This window comes from Gymnoscopelus braueri, assembly GCF_963280865.1.
Source record: "Gymnoscopelus braueri genome assembly, chromosome: 3".
In the NCBI taxonomy this organism is placed as follows: domain Eukaryota; kingdom Metazoa; phylum Chordata; class Actinopteri; order Myctophiformes; family Myctophidae; genus Gymnoscopelus; species Gymnoscopelus braueri.
Genome location: NC_137612.1, coordinates 12,282,550 through 12,300,865, shown reverse-complemented (window position 1 = coordinate 12,300,865; position 18,316 = coordinate 12,282,550). Strand labels below are relative to the sequence as shown.

At 40.7% G+C, this 18,316-nt stretch overlaps 2 protein-coding genes across 8 annotated transcripts; both read right to left on the bottom strand.

Moving 5' to 3' along the window:
- Positions 1-313: 313 nt before the first annotated feature.
- On the bottom strand, positions 314-4,667 carry LOC308082099 (protein disulfide isomerase CRELD1-like). Its single transcript, XM_080423715.1, has 6 exons — positions 4,548-4,667; positions 3,645-3,814; positions 2,780-2,863; positions 2,069-2,164; positions 1,284-1,424; positions 314-581 (listed from the first exon to the last, which is right to left on the bottom strand). The coding sequence occupies exons 2-6, from the start codon at positions 3,805-3,807 to the stop codon at positions 361-363; spliced, it is 705 nt and encodes a 234-aa protein (XP_080279841.1). The 5' UTR covers positions 3,808-3,814; positions 4,548-4,667; the 3' UTR covers positions 314-360.
- A 1,808-nt stretch (positions 4,668-6,475) lies between these two features.
- Positions 6,476-18,106, bottom strand: LOC308082089 (uncharacterized protein). 7 transcript variants are annotated; one of them, XR_013932895.1, is made up of 17 exons: positions 18,024-18,106; positions 16,876-16,958; positions 14,844-15,222; positions 13,913-14,174; positions 13,179-13,276; positions 12,677-12,788; positions 12,463-12,504; positions 11,909-12,030; positions 11,740-11,796; positions 11,511-11,574; positions 10,585-10,811; positions 10,060-10,113; positions 9,896-9,947; positions 9,364-9,459; positions 9,106-9,144; positions 7,103-8,492; positions 6,476-6,972 (listed from the first exon to the last, which is right to left on the bottom strand). XR_013932895.1 is itself a non-coding variant. In XM_080423699.1 (16 exons), the coding sequence occupies exons 3-16, from the start codon at positions 14,949-14,951 to the stop codon at positions 7,804-7,806; spliced, it is 2,022 nt and encodes a 673-aa protein (XP_080279825.1). In that variant the 5' UTR covers positions 14,952-15,222; positions 16,876-16,958; positions 18,024-18,106; the 3' UTR covers positions 6,476-7,803. The 7 variants fall into 7 exon arrangements, 4 of the variants coding, with proteins under 4 accessions (XP_080279825.1, XP_080279827.1, XP_080279828.1 ...); XR_013932896.1 differs by having other exon boundaries at positions 6,476-7,172; positions 7,209-8,492; XR_013932897.1 differs by having other exon boundaries at positions 7,221-8,492.
- Between the last annotated feature and the right edge of the window lie 210 nt (positions 18,107-18,316).

Here is an 18,316-nt window from a genome sequence, read left to right as displayed (position 1 = left end):
TTTAATACAGGACGAAGGTGAACAAGAACATCTCAGACAAACAAACGAGGGGTGAATGAGGGGTGATTACAAATCAGATACAGCTGGGGCAAAGAGAAACAGAACCAAGACCAGGGAACAAACTCAGAAATACAAGACCTAGACACTACAATCAGTCACCCCACGGAGACTTGGATTCATGGATATTTTTACGCTTTTGTCGCATTCCTAAGCCAATAATTTGATGACCAGCGGACCGGTAGGCAGCGGTTCCGGTAGAAGGAGACACAAAGAGTCTCCTTTGTATCTCCTTCTACCGGAACCGCTGCCGCTGCCGGTAATCGATAGGAAAAAAAGCCATTTTGGGGGTGAACTATCCCTTTAACGACCCTTCAGAAAGCTGTTGAGCATTCTGTCTCCCCGGTCGGAGAGCCAGTAGCCTGCCATGGCCGCCACGGCTCCCATGAATATGGAGGTGTAGACCATGTCCCCCTTGGCAGCCAGGGTGGCCAGAGCACACAGCACCACCCCGAAGAACATCTGCTGCAACACCTCCACCTCGTCCTCCTGGATGTCATCAAACAATCCTCTCTCAGCAGCACCTGCACGGGGGAAGAAGAAGAGATGTGAAAAGCCTGTGCGTGTGTGTGTGTGTGTGTGTGCGCGCGTCTGTCGGAACATACGTATGAGAGTACACGGTGGTAACTAGTGATGTGCGGGTCGGGTTTTTTCATGACCCGCCCCGCCCCGCCCCGCCCCGCCACGGAACCCAACCCGCCACAACCCGCCCCGCGAACCCATATATACATCTATGGCTCAACCCGCCCGCGACCCGCGGGGGGGAAAAAAAGATAATCATAATCATAATAGCTCAGATTTATATAGTGCTCTTTTAAGTACCCAAAGTCGCTTTAAATGTCTACAGTAGCACAACGTTGTCATGGGCTAAATAAACAAGCATGTTGTTCAAAATAGTTTTTTTTTTTTTTTTGCGTGTGAGAGCGGCTGACCCGCTCACCCGCAGCCCGCATAATTGCCTCTGAAATCCTGACTCGACCACCCGCGCCGCGGGTTGACCCGCGGGACCCGCGGGTTACGGGTCGGCCCGCTCATCACTAGTGGTAACTAAGTGCATTTAAGTGCATTGCAGTATTGATACTTAGTGGAGTAGAAGTATAAAGTATCGAAAAAATGGGAAAATACTCAAGTAAAGTAAATAACTGTAACTGTACTAAAGTACAGTTACTTTAGTTTCCATACACCCACTGCATGCGTGTTATGCTGAGCTAGAGAACACCACTCACTGGGGAGCTTCTTCCTCACACAGACGTTGTCTCTGCGCTTGAATCCTTCAGCGCAGCGACAGCGGAACGAGCCGTCCACGTTGACACAGAACTCATCCAGGCCAGGACAGGCCAGAACCATCTCACCACATTCATCTATGTCTGCATGATGGAAACAATAAGCGCAGGAATGAATGCGAGATACTCACACTGATAAGAGTCAACTATACAGCCCTGACTGGTTCCCAAACAGTGGGTCGGGATCCATATGTGGGGTCGCGGACCAATTCTTATGGGTCCTGACTCCTGAAATCCCCCTTTATTTTTTAATTATAATTTTTTGAGTTATGAGTTAAAAACAAATTCAAATGTTTTTTCAAAACAATTCCATAAAAACAAAATAATAATAAATTCATTAATTAGAGGGAATTTGTTTTTATTAAGTAGTGAAAATAGCAAATCTACAAGCTCACAACACGTCTCATTGCGACGTGTTGTGAGCTTGTAGATTTTTTTTGTTTCACTAGTTTGAAAATTTCTCTTTTGGGTCTCAAGCTAAAAAGTTTGGGAACCACTGATCTACGGCACTGGTTCTCAATGCGGGGTCCAGGGACCCTCAGGGGTCCTTAAGGATGTTCCAGGTGTCTCCCATCCAAATTAGTTAATATAGCATAAAAATCAGTTTTAACCACTATTTAACCACAATTTAGCCGCCACATTATAGTACGGTGCGGTGGAGTAGAAATTAGGCTTTAGTAGCCTTTCCAGACATGTAGCACCCCAGAACGTGTCTGTTTTGAAGTTACCCAAACACTTGGCTCCTGTCAGCCTGTACCCAGGGGCACACTTCTTGCAGCGTGCAGGACCCCTGCCCATACAGCCCACACAAGCCTGGTCACAGCCTGTAGAACAAGGGAACAGTTACAGTATGATTAAGCAAAACAGAAAATAAGAAATCTACAAATGTGATTCAGCGCTGCATGTGAGCTTGTCAATCGTCTATTTTCATTGAGTGATACCGTCCCTTTTGTTTTTATTGAACGAAATGTCATACAGTATGTGTATATGGCTTATGTTATGACCTTAATAAACTTTAACTAAATACCTAACTAGTAACTAACTACCGCGAAGTACAAATCTCAGGCTACATCCAACTCAAAACAAAGAGGAGGAAGAAGAGATTAAAAATGCAGTAAGTGATATTTTCTTTTTTACATAAGTGTTAAATAGCTCTATATTCTGATAGTAATTGTTTCTATATAAGTCGATCTTTACAATGCCCTGATGTGAGAGACAATATTTCAAAAGAAAGATTAAGGTTGTTATGTATATGGAAAATCTAAATCTGTTGGAAACATTTTATTTCGATGGTGGTGTCATAATTACATTTAATATTGATATGGCACACTGACTATCAAGAAAATAAAAACATAGCAATTCATGTCAAAAGGTTTGCCGACCACTGCATTAGACAGACAACAATATTTCCTTTGCAGACGTCCTCCTCTGACACTGACCTCGGCATTCATATGAACCCTCTGTGTTGAAGCAGTAGGTGGCGGGAGGACACTGTCCCAGTTCTGTGCCACACTCATCAATGTCTGAAACATGGAAAACATGTCATTAATGTGCATTTTCTTTCCCAAGTCTTACGTAATTTACACATATATACGTGAACACTTTACAGTGTTGGAAGAAGTACTCAAATTTTGAACTTAAGAAAAAGTATTAATTCCACAAGTATAAATACTCTGTTACAAGTACTGTAAAAGTCCGGAATTCAAAATTTGTTTGAGTAAAAGTACAAAGTGTTGGCATCAAAATATACTGAAAGTAACAAAAGTAAAAGTACTTGTGCACGCAGAATGTTCGATTTCACAAGTTTTCAAGCAGATCTACAAGCTTTGTGAATTAATGGTTTTCAAATAATTGATAAATAATAAAAGTATAATATTTGGATCTGAGATGTAGTGGAGTAGGAGTAAAAGGATTGAAAATTGGAAGTAGCCTACTCCAGTAAAAATACCTCAAAATTGTACCTAAGTACAGCACTTGAGTGATTGATTGATTGATTGATTGATTGATTGATTGATTGATTGATTGAAGTTTGCAGAAAAAAACACACGAGAGTACAGTTCAATACAAGGTCAGCTAATAGGAATAAAAAAAAAAGAAAGAAAGCCATTGGCTTGTTTCCATTGGGGTCCTTTGTACTCAATTCAAAGTGTGGGGATCGAACCCACGACCTTGGCGTTATTAGCACCACGCTCTAACCAGCTGAGCTAAACGGCCTTCATTGCACGCATACTTAGTTACTATTTACACCACTGGCACTTAATAGACAAATGTACACAGAGAAAACGGAGAGCGTTATTCCAGTACCTACACATGTGTTATCATGGAGTAGCCATCCGTGTTCACATTGCAGGCATAGCTTGTGTTCTGGTCCTCCACATGTCCTACAGGCATCTGGACAGCTGTCCGCCACAACCGTTACACACAGCACTGAGCAGGCAGCCAGCAGCAGCAGGTGCCAGTGAACCATCGTTCCACTATGTGTCAATTGTTATAAACATGAGGGAACAGTCGTCACCACACTGATCCTACATAAAGCATGATTTGCTAATGTGAGAAGGCCTAATAAAAGCTTCCCCTGCCAGAAAAAAACACAAAAGTATAGGGCTATAGCCTAAACCTTTTGTAAACACTCGGGTAAAATGCATTGGATACAGGGTAGGTGGACACTAGGGACATCTGGGCACCTCGATGTAAAATCGGCTATTTTATCCAAAACGTGAAGAAAAAAAACGTGAAAATGGTCTTAATGTAAAGTATAAATGATGTGAACATGCATGATACATCATTATCAGACTTAATTTTATCATTCAACTTATTGTTTATGGCCCAAAATTACTCGATATAGGCTACAGGTTTTGTAGCAATTGTAGAAATACTAGCCATGGTTCACATGACGCTTGTATGACAGTCATGTTTCAGGGCTATAGAAATACTAGACCTTAATTGTCGAATGTTTAAAGAATGTTCTAATCATGTATACTTTACTTTACTTTACTTAAAAAAAAACTTTTTCTAAATATTTTATTTTTTAACATTTTGGAAAACATTTCCAATTTAACACCGAGGTGCCCACTCTTCATTAAGTGCCCACATATCCTGGCTGTTACCAATGCATTCAATGAAAATTAAATTAGCCTAAGTCTAAGAGAACAAGTTTAAGAACAAGTTTAATAGCCTATACACTACACACATTTGGAAGATATTTACCTCGTGTGTCGATTATCAACTTGACTTGTCGGCAAACAGACTCGCTAACATGTTTAATAGTCATTTAGATGACATATCATATCATTGCATGGCAGAGCTTTGCTTGCAGACAGACCGCACTTCATATGGAGAACTGATGAGGTGCGCTGGTTAACATGACCGCAACATGCCGAGAGGACGGGGCACCCTGCGATCAGTGAGCACCAGAGCACCGCTCAGTGTTGCCAGATTTTGCGAGAAAAATAAGCAACCAATTCTACGAAAACAAGCCCAAAAGTAAGCAACTGGGTCACTCACATTTAGTTTTTAAACCTATTACGTTGCGTTATTATGCGAAGTGTTGTGAGCTTGCAGATCTGCTATTTTCAAATGAATCATGGGGGAAAAGTGAAAAAGTTGAAATATTTGTTAAACCCAAATCTGGTACGTGGGTCCCTTGTGTTGGAAATGTAAAAAACGCTGTTTAGAACAGTTTATGAAGGTGTACGGTGGCGACGAAAAAAAATCTCAAGGTATACGGCGTACACAGCATCTGACGGTAGAACACACCACTGGTCACTACCTCAGCAGCCTGATGGCCTGAAAGTCTAATATCTCCCCCAAGCGATAGGGATGTATCCCTTTGGCTTATAGCTGTTAAAATGTTTGCTTTCCACACGGGAGACCCGTTTTCGACTCTCGGGCTTTACACTTGCACAAAGTATTTTCAGATAGGTATAGGGATACGATCATACACGGACGGCAGACAGACAATCAATCACATATTGATTTTGGGGGTCCTTGACCTTGACATGAAAATGTTTGAGAACCACTGGTTTAAACAACATTAGACAGCAAGCCCAAATAAGCAACTTCACCTTAGAAACTAGCCCAAAAAAACGCAACTACAAGCAATAAATTTACATAAAAACAAGCCCAAAGTCGCTTATACAGGGCTGTGACAGGACTGTGTTGTTTTATTTTGTTGTTTCCTTTCTAAAGCACTTTGTAACCCAGTTTTGAAAGGTGCTATATAAATAAAGTTTTATTATTTTGTATTATTATTATTATTATAAGCAGACATGGCAACACTAGCACCGCTCCTCCGGTCTATCAAGTAGACTATATTCAACAGGCGGTTTTCTGTGTGGCACCTATCACGTTCTAACGCAACTGGTGGAGGGCCAATCACTGCTCGCATGCACCATGCACACAGATAAGCACATGTATTTATAGACAAACAAGTGTTCATGGATATAATTAGTATATCATCAAGGACCATGTCACAACTACTGCTCCAAAATGTATGTTATTATTATTGCGGCTATAGTGTCCATAAACTTGCTTTATTTGACAAAAAATGTAATACAAAGATCAACAGAAAATTGGACCAGGTTAACAACAACAACAACAACAACAACAACAACTATAAAGTAGGCTATAGGTCTACTGGACAACACAAGGTAGGCATATTTAATTGATATAGCCTAATTTGGTAGGCTGCTACAGCTAATTATTTGGAGGACAGCAGTAGCCTACATTTAGCTTAAATTATTTAGGAATTTTAAATAAAAAACTAAAACAACTTAGTAGGCTACTTTGATATAAGCAAGCTACATTTAGCAATCATAGCATAATGACTAAATATGTTATAGTTCAAAGTAGCTATGGGACTGCTTGCATATTAAAGCTTACCAATTTCAGCATTTATTTTTTCACTGATCACATGTGAAGTGAAATGCAGTCAAGCGGTGGGCTTTGGTAGATTGCAGGGTCCTCCAAGTATTACATTTAAAATGTGTCCAGGGGGCTGCAGTCTGAAATACATGAGCAAGTTTGAAGGCCTGAGTCCCTGTGAGACCCCCCACCCCACTCCCAACCCCAATATGAACACTGTATGCAGCGCATGCTTTAGTTCTGGCTATGTACAGTCACTGTACATAGCCAGAACTAAAGCATGCGCTGCGCATTTCCTCTGTACCAGGAGTAGCCCGTACCCTAACAGTACACCCTTTTTTCCTCATGCTGACCATGATACTGACATGATACTGACCATGATACTGACCATGATACTGACCATGATACTGACATGATACTGACCATGATACTGACCATGATACTGACCATGATACTGACCATGATACACTGACCATGATACTGACCATGATACTGACATGATACTGACCATGATACTGACCATGATACTGACATGATAGTGACCATGATACTGACCATGATACTGACCATGATACTGATATCATACTGACCATGATACTGACATGATACTGACATGATACTGACATGATACTGACATGATACTGACATGATACTGACCATGATACTGACCATGATACTGACATCATACTGACCATGATACTGACCATGATACTGACATCATACTGACCATGATACTGACCATGATACTGACATCATACTGACCATGATACTGACCATGATAGTGATGTGATACTGACCATGATACGGACCATGATACTGACATCGCACTGACCATGATACTGACCATGATACTGACATCACACTGACCATGATACTGACCATGATACTGACCATGATACTGACCATGATACTGACCATGATACTGACATCATACTGACCATGATACTGACCACGATACTGACCATGATACTGACATCATACTGACCATGATACTGACCATGATACTGACCATGATACTGACCATGATACTGACCATGATACTGACATCATACTGACCATGATACTGACCACGATACTGACCATGATACTGACATCATACTGACCATGATACTGACCATGATACGACATCATACTGACCATGATACTGACCACGATACTGACCATGATACTGACATGATACTGACCATGATACTGACCATGATACTGACCATGATACTGACCATGATACTGACCATGATACTGACCATGATACTGACATCATACTGACCATGATACTGACCATGGTACTGCCATGATACTGATGATGTCAGGATCATGTCATAGGGCTGTGACAGGGTCTGACATCCCTCTGACCTGTCACAGGGACGTTCAGTGCAGATGGGCCAGATTGGTATCATGGGACTTGCCGCCGGTCACCACGGCCGGTCACCACTTCCGAAGCACCCGATAGCTAATCGATCACAACTTTAATAGAATTCAACTTATTAAAGTATAAATTATGAAAATAGAACTTATACAGATGTAGACAGCTTATACCATATACTGTGCATTAAGTTGTAAAATCCATTCATTGTGGTATACTGTAGGATGGTAATTATGTTTATTTCCCAGTTTTTCTCAGCTCCAATAGACATTTATGGTGTGGCATCCTCAACTGATCCACTTTCTTCCAGTCAGTTTCATACACCCCCCCTGTCTTTCTTATTTTGTCATATTGCTTCATCATCCTCCGTCCCGCAGACAGCTCAGACAGGAGCGCCTGCGTCTGGGAGGGCAGGTGGAACAGAGTCAGTCCCTGAAGAAGCTCTGGTAATCCCCAGTCGCCGCCGGGCGGCTGCGACGTGGTAAAAGTCTCAAAATTCACCAGCATAAACCGTTCGCCGGCCCTGCCAGCCTTCTTGTCTGCTCCGATGCAGCACAGAGAGGCGGTGAACAGATCAGAGTAAGGGGAAGACATCTGAGGAGAGGGTCCCTTGTCATCTTCCCTGTTTCCGTAAGTGGCAGCATCCTGGTGGTGGTGGTGTTGACGGCTCCATTCCTCTGTCCTGTCCCGGGCCTTTTGGGTTAGGACCAACACGACTCGCCCCCGCCCCACGCTGTCCAGATGCAGGAGCTGGGAGTGCAGCCACGGAAGAGGTCCCAGGGAACACTGTTCCACTCTGCTCCACTGGTCCACGGACACACTGAAGCCCTGGTCACAGAGCAGGGAGCCCAGCCCACACACTGACTCTGACACAGCGCTGCCCCCCTCTGGAGGGCTCAGCAGCACCACATGGCCTCTCACTGTTGCTTTTAGAGAGAGGAGAGAAGAAATGAGGGGTTATGTACTGTAAGTCAGTGGTTGTAAACCTACCCTGGAGGGCGGGGCCCCCAGATGACAGTAAAGTGGACTTTTAAGACCTTTTTAAAAAGAAAGAAAAGAAAAAAGACCATTACTGCATCAAACGTAATCAACAAACAATACCATAAAGACTGGTCAAGCATTGCCCAAATTGTCAATTAATATGAGAAAGAGACAAACATTGTGAAAATAGTAGATACAAGCTCATAAAGCCTTGCAACGCTTTTTTAATATCAATATCCATCTGTGGAACCGAGTCCAACAAAATGTAATGCCTCAACTCATTCTAAGTGCTTGTCAGGGTGGGGGGTCCCCAGTTCAAATACGATTATTTGGGGGGTCACGGCTTGAAAAGGTTGAGAAACACTGCTGTAAGTGATTGTTGACTTGTTCACCACAATAACCCAGTATCCCTATTTTGGGGCATTATGTGTGTGTACCGGCACATAATACATCGCAATGCAACGCAATGCATGTCAGCTTGTAGATCTGCTCTTTTCACCGCATGACACCGTTGTACAACAGTACAAGTATAAATAGTAAACTCACTAGTAAACTCACTTTGTAAACAGTTACCGTAGCGCCAGCTCTGAGCCCATCCTGTAGTAACAGAAAAAAAAACAGTGAATGATCATTATATTATTTATCATTATTCAATATCATTATCATCCGTCAACATCATCTTTATTTAATTATTTAAAGGCACAAACTACTGAAGGAACACAATAATTCAAGTGAATAATGTATCAACATGTTCTCCGCTCCGTAACACAGGAAGAAAATAAGAAAGAATGAAAATGGAAAGGAGTAAAAACATACTCTTGAGCTTGTGATGCAGGAGACAGAACATTAGAGCTGCCAAACAAAGCAGCAGCACTGAAGCGATGACCAATAGATTCCACCGGCCCCTGGTGTCTGTCAGGGGTAAACGTGAACATGATTATTAATCCCAATTTATGTTGTAGTGAATCTATCATAGTTCCATAATCATAAATTTCATTGAATCATCAATCATCAAAGTTTAAAAATGTATCTGTCTTAAATGTGGCTGTAACAATTTTTTTCTCAGATGGTTACAAATTAACACTTAGTTGGATGTTTGGGGTCATTTTAACATCTACTCTGGCTTTTATGAGCACCCCAGACAGTTTTTAAGTTGTTTGATTCAGTATTTAGATAATTGATATTAATTTTATCAGACATGCCCCCTTCCTATACAACCCCATTGTAACTTCAAAACTTTTTTCAATTAGGCCTTCTCTTTTCATTTATTTAATTTTATGTATTTATTTTCATTTTCCAAAGAAATTATAAAAAATGCCCTGTGACAGTGGCATTCAGTCATACTCACTGTCATTGATGCAGAAGGGACCCAGGTCATTTTCCAGTCCTTTAAATTTTGCCTATACAATGGTAAACATATAAACAGATCATTTAGCATAATGTATTTTAAGCATAATTTGCTATTCTATGATGCATATATTATACATTGGGGGACAGCTTGAAATAAATTACCATTACACATGGTGCAAGTTGAATGTTTATATCTTCAAACACCCCCGGAATCTCCTGCGGATTAAACGATAGTCAACCCAGTTGTATTAAAGAGGGTGCAAGCAATATACTTTTGTAAAAGAATAAAGATTTTTTTTTAAATTGTTCAGTAAAAGGGGTCCATCTTTATTAAATAGAAAAAGAATTATCAGCTCTGGATAGCAAATTTAACCAATCAGGAGAGAGAACTTGACAAATATTATTCTTTAACTTAAATTTGATAGTGTTCCAGTTACGACTTTGTCTGTATCAGACCATCAATTCCAATTTCACTTGTTTATTCTGTATCCTGTATAGTTCTCTCTCCTGACATTCTGACCTGAAAATGTATTTCCTGTTTACTAAAGAGCTGGAGAGGTGGAGAGATTGCTATCAGAACATAAAGCTATATTAACACTGATTTTGACAAAGAAATATCACTTACACCCCAGTAACACAATTAAAGCAACAAATAACGTTAAATAATGTTATAAGGTTTACTCTTACCCATTGTCCCTTGCTGTTTTGTCTCCAGCTACCATTTGACAGTGGCCACCTGAAGCCCTGCATCTCCTTGCACTTGTTGTGTGCTGTTTGCTGACATGGCCACACTTCACCTTCTAGCCTGCAGGGGGCACACAGGTTCCATGACAGCATTGCAGCGTCATTGTAGGTCATCTGGCCCTGGACTACAGACATGGATACATTGTTCCATACAGTCTTCTGGGAGGCCTCTGGAATTTTGACAGAAGGAAAATCAATGTTGTAGCAAAAGAGCAAATTTAGCAAAGAAGACATCAGTGACATTAATGCCTGTGGTGGAAAGTAACAAAGTACATTTAAGTACTGTACTTCAGTACAATTTTAAGGTATTTTTTACTTATACTACTGGAGTATTTTCAATTGTCAGTACTTCTACTCCACTACATCTCAGAGGCAAATATTGCACTTTTACTCCACTATAATTATTTGAAAACTTTAGTTACAATTTTCTTTGATTTTGATTATTATTACAAAACATACATTAACCACATCAGCCTTATATACATTTCGGCCATTTGAAAATAGCCGATCTACAAGCTCGCGATGCGACGCATTATGAGCTTGTAGATCTGCTATTTTCAAAAGATTCTAATACATTTTATACATCAGAAAACTTGTGAAATGGGACATTCTGCAAATTGAGTACTTTCTACTTTTGATACTTTAAGTACAGTTTTATGTCAATACCTTTGTACTTTTACAAAAGTAAAAGTTGAAGGCCGAACTTGTACTTGTAACAGACTTCTACAATAGGTTATTGATACTTTTACTTAAGTAAAACATGTGAGTACTTCTTCCATCACTGTTCTACACTAAATCCACTATCCCGTCACCTTTAAACTGAGAGAGGAAAGGATTTGGCAACAAAAAAACAAACCACTGACTCTCACCGTGTTTTGTGAAGGGGCAGCTTACGGACCGCCGTGACCTCTGGTCACGCTCATCCCACCATACCTGGAATACACACAAACACACGCACACGTGGCGTGCACACACATAAACACACAACACACACACACACACACACGCACACACGCACACACGCACACGCGTCATCGTGGTGATATGCCACCACAAATATTAACCCAGTAACCTGAGCAGGGTAACCCTATACAGTACCTGGAGACACATGCAGGATGTGACGAGGTATAATGGAATGCTCGTCCTGTTCCACAACTACACATGGACATAAAATACAAAACAGTTATTATGTAAGCAAGGAGTGAGAAAAAACAAAACAAAACAAAAACTTCATATGATGAAAGATAATTGCCAACAGAAAGGTTACCTGGCATTTTCCATTCCTCTCATACTGGAGGCAGACAACAGTAGGGAGGCCCTTGTTCTTGTCATCAACATGAAGCTCAACCTGATTCCTCTCCTGATTAACTGTACTATTGAGTCTGGGGACTGACAGAAAGACAAGACAAAATAAGACTCAATGAGATTTACAGTACGGTCAATCTGTGTAAGCTGGTTTCTAACTACAGATCCCTGTACAGAATTTTACAACTGAGGTTATAGTTACAGCTAATAGTATCTAGGATACATAGAAAAAATAAAAATAAAAAATAACCAGCCATGGCCACTTTGGGGCAGCAATGTTTTCCATCACCTCAAGTTAACAAGTATTATCAATAAGGGTTATTATAGTTAACTAAAACTAACTAAATAACAGAAACTGACACATTGAGAGTTTGTAGATCTGCTATTTTTGCATTCTTTCTGATTTTGTTGAATCTTGCCCCCGACTAATGCATATTACAATAAAAAAATTAAACCAATAAAACTACATAAAAAAACACCCAAAAAACTAACAATAATTTCCAGAGTGTCACTCACCATCACACTCCTCTATGCGTTCCTGTGATGCTTGAGCACAGACTGAGGACAGACAGGAATACGTATGAAACACAATATTCTTTTAAAAAACACAGAAAGGTTTGGGTGCTAAAAGACCAACTCTTCACAAAAATATCAATCTGTTGTGGGGTATTTTTATGTGTGCTGTGTAAAGACATTGTAAACTCTTTTAGAAAGAGTTGACATACCGTACCTTCATCGATAGAAGGCATTACAAGCTCTTGCTTTAGTTTAGTAGAGAGAACAAACACAGACACGCTGCTGCTGAACGACACTCCAGACGGCTTAGTAATTACTAAAGTCACCTGTAGATGTGACACACACACACGCACACGCACACGTGCACGCGCACACGCACACACACACACACACACACACACACACACACACACCAATGTTCGCCAATGTACAAGCTCACAATGCATTGCCATGCGGCGTGCTGACAATTTTGGAAAATCTTTTGGAAATGAAACATTTAGAAAATGTTTCAAACATTTAGAAAATGTTTCAAACATTTAGAAAATGTTTCAAACATTTAGAAAATGTTTCAAACATTTAGAAAATGTTGATCTTTGGAAATTGACATGCCCAAAATAGGGACGCCAGGTTTAAAGTGGTTAAGTGAAAATGCACCTAACCTTTTCTCAGGATACAGTATAGTTTAAATGTCAAATAATGTCCTGATTGAACTGTACCTGGGCCTCCTTTGCAGGCGTCGTAGGAGTTACTGTGAACTGTACCTTCTTACACACAGGCAAGCTGGGTGCAGCAGTGTAGCACACTGTAACAAATGCTGTAGAAACAGAGGAACAACAAAAGCATATTTTACTGGAGCAATATTTACTGGAGCAACATAAAGTAAAGAATAGCCTAATAAGATATTTTACTTTAAAGCACTAGAAAGACATTTTCCTGGTAACTTGCAATTGTTGGAAGACAAAAAAAAAACTCTAATGATCTTGCAAACTATTCTCCTAAGACAAAACCCACTGTTTTCCCAAACAGTGGGCCTCGCACTGCGAGGCGTTGTGAACTTGTAGATCGTCTATTTTCATAATTTTTGCATCTATCTTATATTATTTGCCAATTTGGCAATTTGGTTTGTTGATCACTTTTGATGCAGTAATGGTCTTTTTTCTCTTCTTTCTGTCTTTTCTTTTTTTGAGCTATTAAAAAGGTCTTAAAAGTCTTTAAATTGTCACTTCACTGTCATCTGGGGACACCCTGGGACCCAAAATAAATGCGTAGCAAAAAATCCTGAAGGGGGTGTCAACAAGTGTCATTTGGAGCGGCGAACATCTTGGTGGGGGATAAACAGGTTGACTTAACATTGACTCCCACCAGTATGTCTGCAGACTGCAGCTATGCCACGCCCCCGTGGTGACGAGGGTCCTTGAAATTAAAAAAGGTTGAGAGGATGTTCACACACCTCTCTTACCTCTGATCCCTTTGTCGTCGTCCTCCTCCCCATGAAGCCCAGAGCTTCTTCCTTCAGCTGCTGTTCCTTCATTCAGATTTATATTGAGTTGTATTCCTATGCTCAGGCATAAAGCGCACTGTGCTCCTTCCTCCTTATTGCAACAGGCCATATTGGCCTGCACCTTCATACCAGTAACCTGCGCCGCTTCATTCTCTGAAGTAGAGAGAGAGGGGATGGGCATCTCATCCCTCACGCTGCATCTTGACAGATTCTGTGTGAGAGACACAGTAAAGAAAATACAGGTTTAAAACAAAATGCAGTTTAACCCATTAAGACCTGAGGCCGATTCTAAAAAATGCCTTCTAAATCCTAAAAGTTTTCTGGAAAAAAAAAACATATGTTGCTATATCAGTGGTTCTCAAACTTTTTCCATGTCAAGGACCCCCAAAATTATATGTATTTGGCCGCCGACCCCCATCTCAAAATATTTAGTTCCAGGGACCCCGAGAAGCAAAGATTTTAGTTAAAAATGTATAGCCAAGCAATGTACTACATATACGTAGCTAAAATTTTTAATTACACAGATGCTTTCCCGGCATGATTGTCATATGGCGGAGCATAAATCATGCAGTAGCTTCACAGCACCTTCTTAATTACTTAACGAGACACATGTTGCTAGGTAATGCCTTACATAGTAAAAATCTTTCTATTGATACACGCTATCAGGACTTTATAATGTTCAACCTTCAGTCGTCCATCCTGATTCAATATTTGAAAGGAATAATCTATGATGATTGTGCATGGTGGCCAAAAGGAAATTAAGAAAACACAATGTCAGTGTATCCAAGGAAATGAAATGTGTGCTTTAACAATATAAACTGTGTATAGAACAGGATATTTGCGCTTCTGTGTGCAGTGGCAGTGTTTATGTACACTCTACCTCCGAGCAAACAACTTCTTGATTGTCATATCCAGTGGTATACAAAGCCAAGGCTGGTGTTGCGAGTGTCAGCAGAATATATCCCAACGTCAATGCAGAAGAAAACATGTTTTTTTTTCTTTTTTCTCCCCCCTGGGATACTCTGAGTGAGACGCTTGTATTTTAGACCAAATTTCTCCAATATTCAGTAGCAGCAGTAACAAGTCCTACGTATATGTCCCCCTTCATGTCATATGGCTCGAGGTTGGAAACGACCCCCACAATGTGCTGAGACTGGACTGGACCCTGCTGGCTGGGACATGAATGGTCTGTTTTCATCAAGTCTGTGGCAGCCAGGTCACTTCTTTGTGACATTTGGTTGTTCACAACTTCACATGACCTGAAGAAGGAAAAAGATCAGATGATGACAGCTATACACTGTAAATCTGGAGAGGCAAGGCAAGGTCCTGATTTTGGCAGATCTATAATTAAAGCATTAAGCTGTTACACCCCAACACAAATATGAAGAGTCAACTTAATGTTGAGAGTGTAATAATTGATCTAGTCATATCAAAGACTATAAAATGGTCCCCAATGCCTCCCTGCTTGCAGTGGTGTGAAGTAACTAAGTACATTTACTCAATTGCTGTACTTAAGTACAATTTTGAGGTAATTTGACTTTACTGGAGTATTTCCAATTTTCAGTACTTTTACTTCTTGAGACAAATATTATACTTTAACTCAACAACAATCAATTGAAAACTTTAGTTACTAGTTACTTTACAGATATAAATTATTATATTATAAAACATACATTAACCACTTCAGACCCATTGTATACATAGGCTATTTGAAAATAGACGATCTACAAGCTCACAACGCGTCGCATTGCGACGCGTTGTGAGCTTGTAGATCTGCTATTTTCAAACATTTTAGTACTTTTACTTTTGGTACTTTAAGTATATTTTGATGCCAATACTTTTGTACTTTTACTCAAGTAACATTTTGAACACAGGCCTTTTACTTAACAGAGTATTTCTACATTGCGGTATCGATACTTTTACTCAAGTGAAGATTTTTGGTACTTTTTCCACGACCACTGCCTGCTTGGCACTCAGCATCAGGGTTGGATTGGTTCCTGTGACATACTAGTCATGTCTAGGGTGTGTACTTGAACATCAAGCTGCCTCACGCTAAGGAAACAGGAGATCGGCTCCTGACCTACTGACTTACTTATTAGAAGCATGAGCTAATTGAAAATAGATTTGTTGAATAAATCACTGGCTGGGTCTGAAAGAAGATAAATGTGGACTCCAACATTAGAGGCTTTTATACTTAATAGAGAATAGTAAACAAACTATCCCTAGGCTACTGTTTCCAGGCAACACTCTTCTTCTCCAAACGTTTTAAGCAGCTGGTGGAAAGTAATGATTATGAATATCTTTAAGTGGCCCTTTGAGTGTCCCTGTCTTGCCCTAAGAGGACTGACCGTGGGTAGCTACTGGGACGTAAGTCGGGGGCTTGATCAACCCCCGGCTGGGTCACCTGGGCGAGGGTGTATGTTGCGAGACCCGAAACACCCGTTGAACCCAGGCTACAACACTAATGATACGTCCCAGTCCATGTGATGTTTTTCTTTATAAGTCAGGTGTTGATTTTTCTTTCTTTTCTAAAATGCCACAGAATTCTCTCCCTGCATCACATACTAGAGAGCTGTTAAACCTATTTTGAGATGGACAGTAGGCCTACAGTAGAAGTAATTCCCAACCTTAATTAATACAATTCTTTATTGAGTTGGTCTCACTGACCTACGTTAGCTGTTTTACGTTCTGTTTACAGAAAATACAGAAAGCGTACACACACGCACGCAGGCATGCACGCGCGCGCACACACACACACACACACACACACACACACACACACACACACACACACACACACACACACACACACACACACACACACACACACACACACACACACACTGACACACACACACACACACACACACACTGACACACACACACACACACACACACACTGACACACATACCTGTGTGTACGTGTGTAGGGATACTAAGTGTAGGGATACTAAGGATTAGTCAGACTGCTGTATTGCTGTACATGCAGATTCCTCTGAAAATAAAACTGAAAGTAAAGTGAATCAACCTTTTGTCACATGTATGGTGAGGACCTAGCCCTGAAACATGACTGTCATACCATGACAGTCATGGTGCCGAGTCCCCCTGGTCTAAAGTTGTGTTCGATTTTTTCACATTGCCATCTCTCACATAAACATAAACGTTCAGATTTCAAATATAAAGTGCTTTCCACCGAGCCACGGATGTTACAAGGCGATGCGGACCGCGATGAGTACCCGTATCTCCCGTATTGTTCAATAAAAAGCATTTTAATCCCATCGCCGGCCATTTTTTATTTTTTTTTATTTTTGGTTTTGTAATGTATCAGAGTGCAATACACCTCCCAACCATTAGTGTCGCATGGTTGAAAGTATCGGAGACAATTTGGAGAAAATGGCCGGCGATGAGATTAAAATGCTTTTTATTTAAAAATACGGGAGATACGAGTACTCATCGCGGTCCGCATCGCCTTGTAACATCCGTGGCTCGGTGGTAAGCACTTTACATTTGAAATCTGAACGTTTATGTTTATGTGAGAGATGGCAATGTGAAAAAATAGAACACAACTTTAGACCAGGGGGACTCGGCACCATGACGCTTGTATACAAGCGTCATGTGAACCATGGCTAGGTGAGGACCCAAGTGCAGCAGCAAGGTAATGATCAAAAACCCAAAACTGGATGTTTTACCCCAGTCAAGCATATTTTTGGGACCATCCCTAGGGAGGATCTTTGTGCCACTTTGTGCCTCATTCATTGTCTAGTCCAGGTTTTGTAATTATGCTATTATGTTCCTTGGTCTAGTTTTCGTCCCCCTCATACTGTATGTACAGTATATCAGTTGTCCAGTCAGTCACCCACGCATTTGGGGTTCTCACCACACCAGCACGCAACAACCCCTGCCTATTAACTCAATAAAAATACACTACTGAATGTTAATAAATTACTGTTCATGGGAAAGGCCCTTCTAGAGTGTGTGGGAATCTTCATTTAGCAGCATTACAATCACATGGCATTAGTAATGATTAAATACATTTGCAGTGATATAGTAGGCTACTTACCGTGTGGAGGTTGAACAGTCGTCTAAAAACTCCAGTCTTCAGTGTATTCAGGACCGTTTCTCAAGCCAGCCACCCTATGACTGGTTCAGGACAATATAGTACAAGGCGTGACGTTACACTTACCTACTGTAGTGTGTCCCATGTCCCCTCCTTCTCTCTCTCTCTCTCTCTCTCTCTCTCTCTCTCTCTCTCTCTCTCTCTCTCTTTCTCTCTCTTAAACACTCCCTTAAGCAAACACACAGTTATACTGTACTGCTCTATATTCTTCATTGTACTGTGACCAATAACAGAAC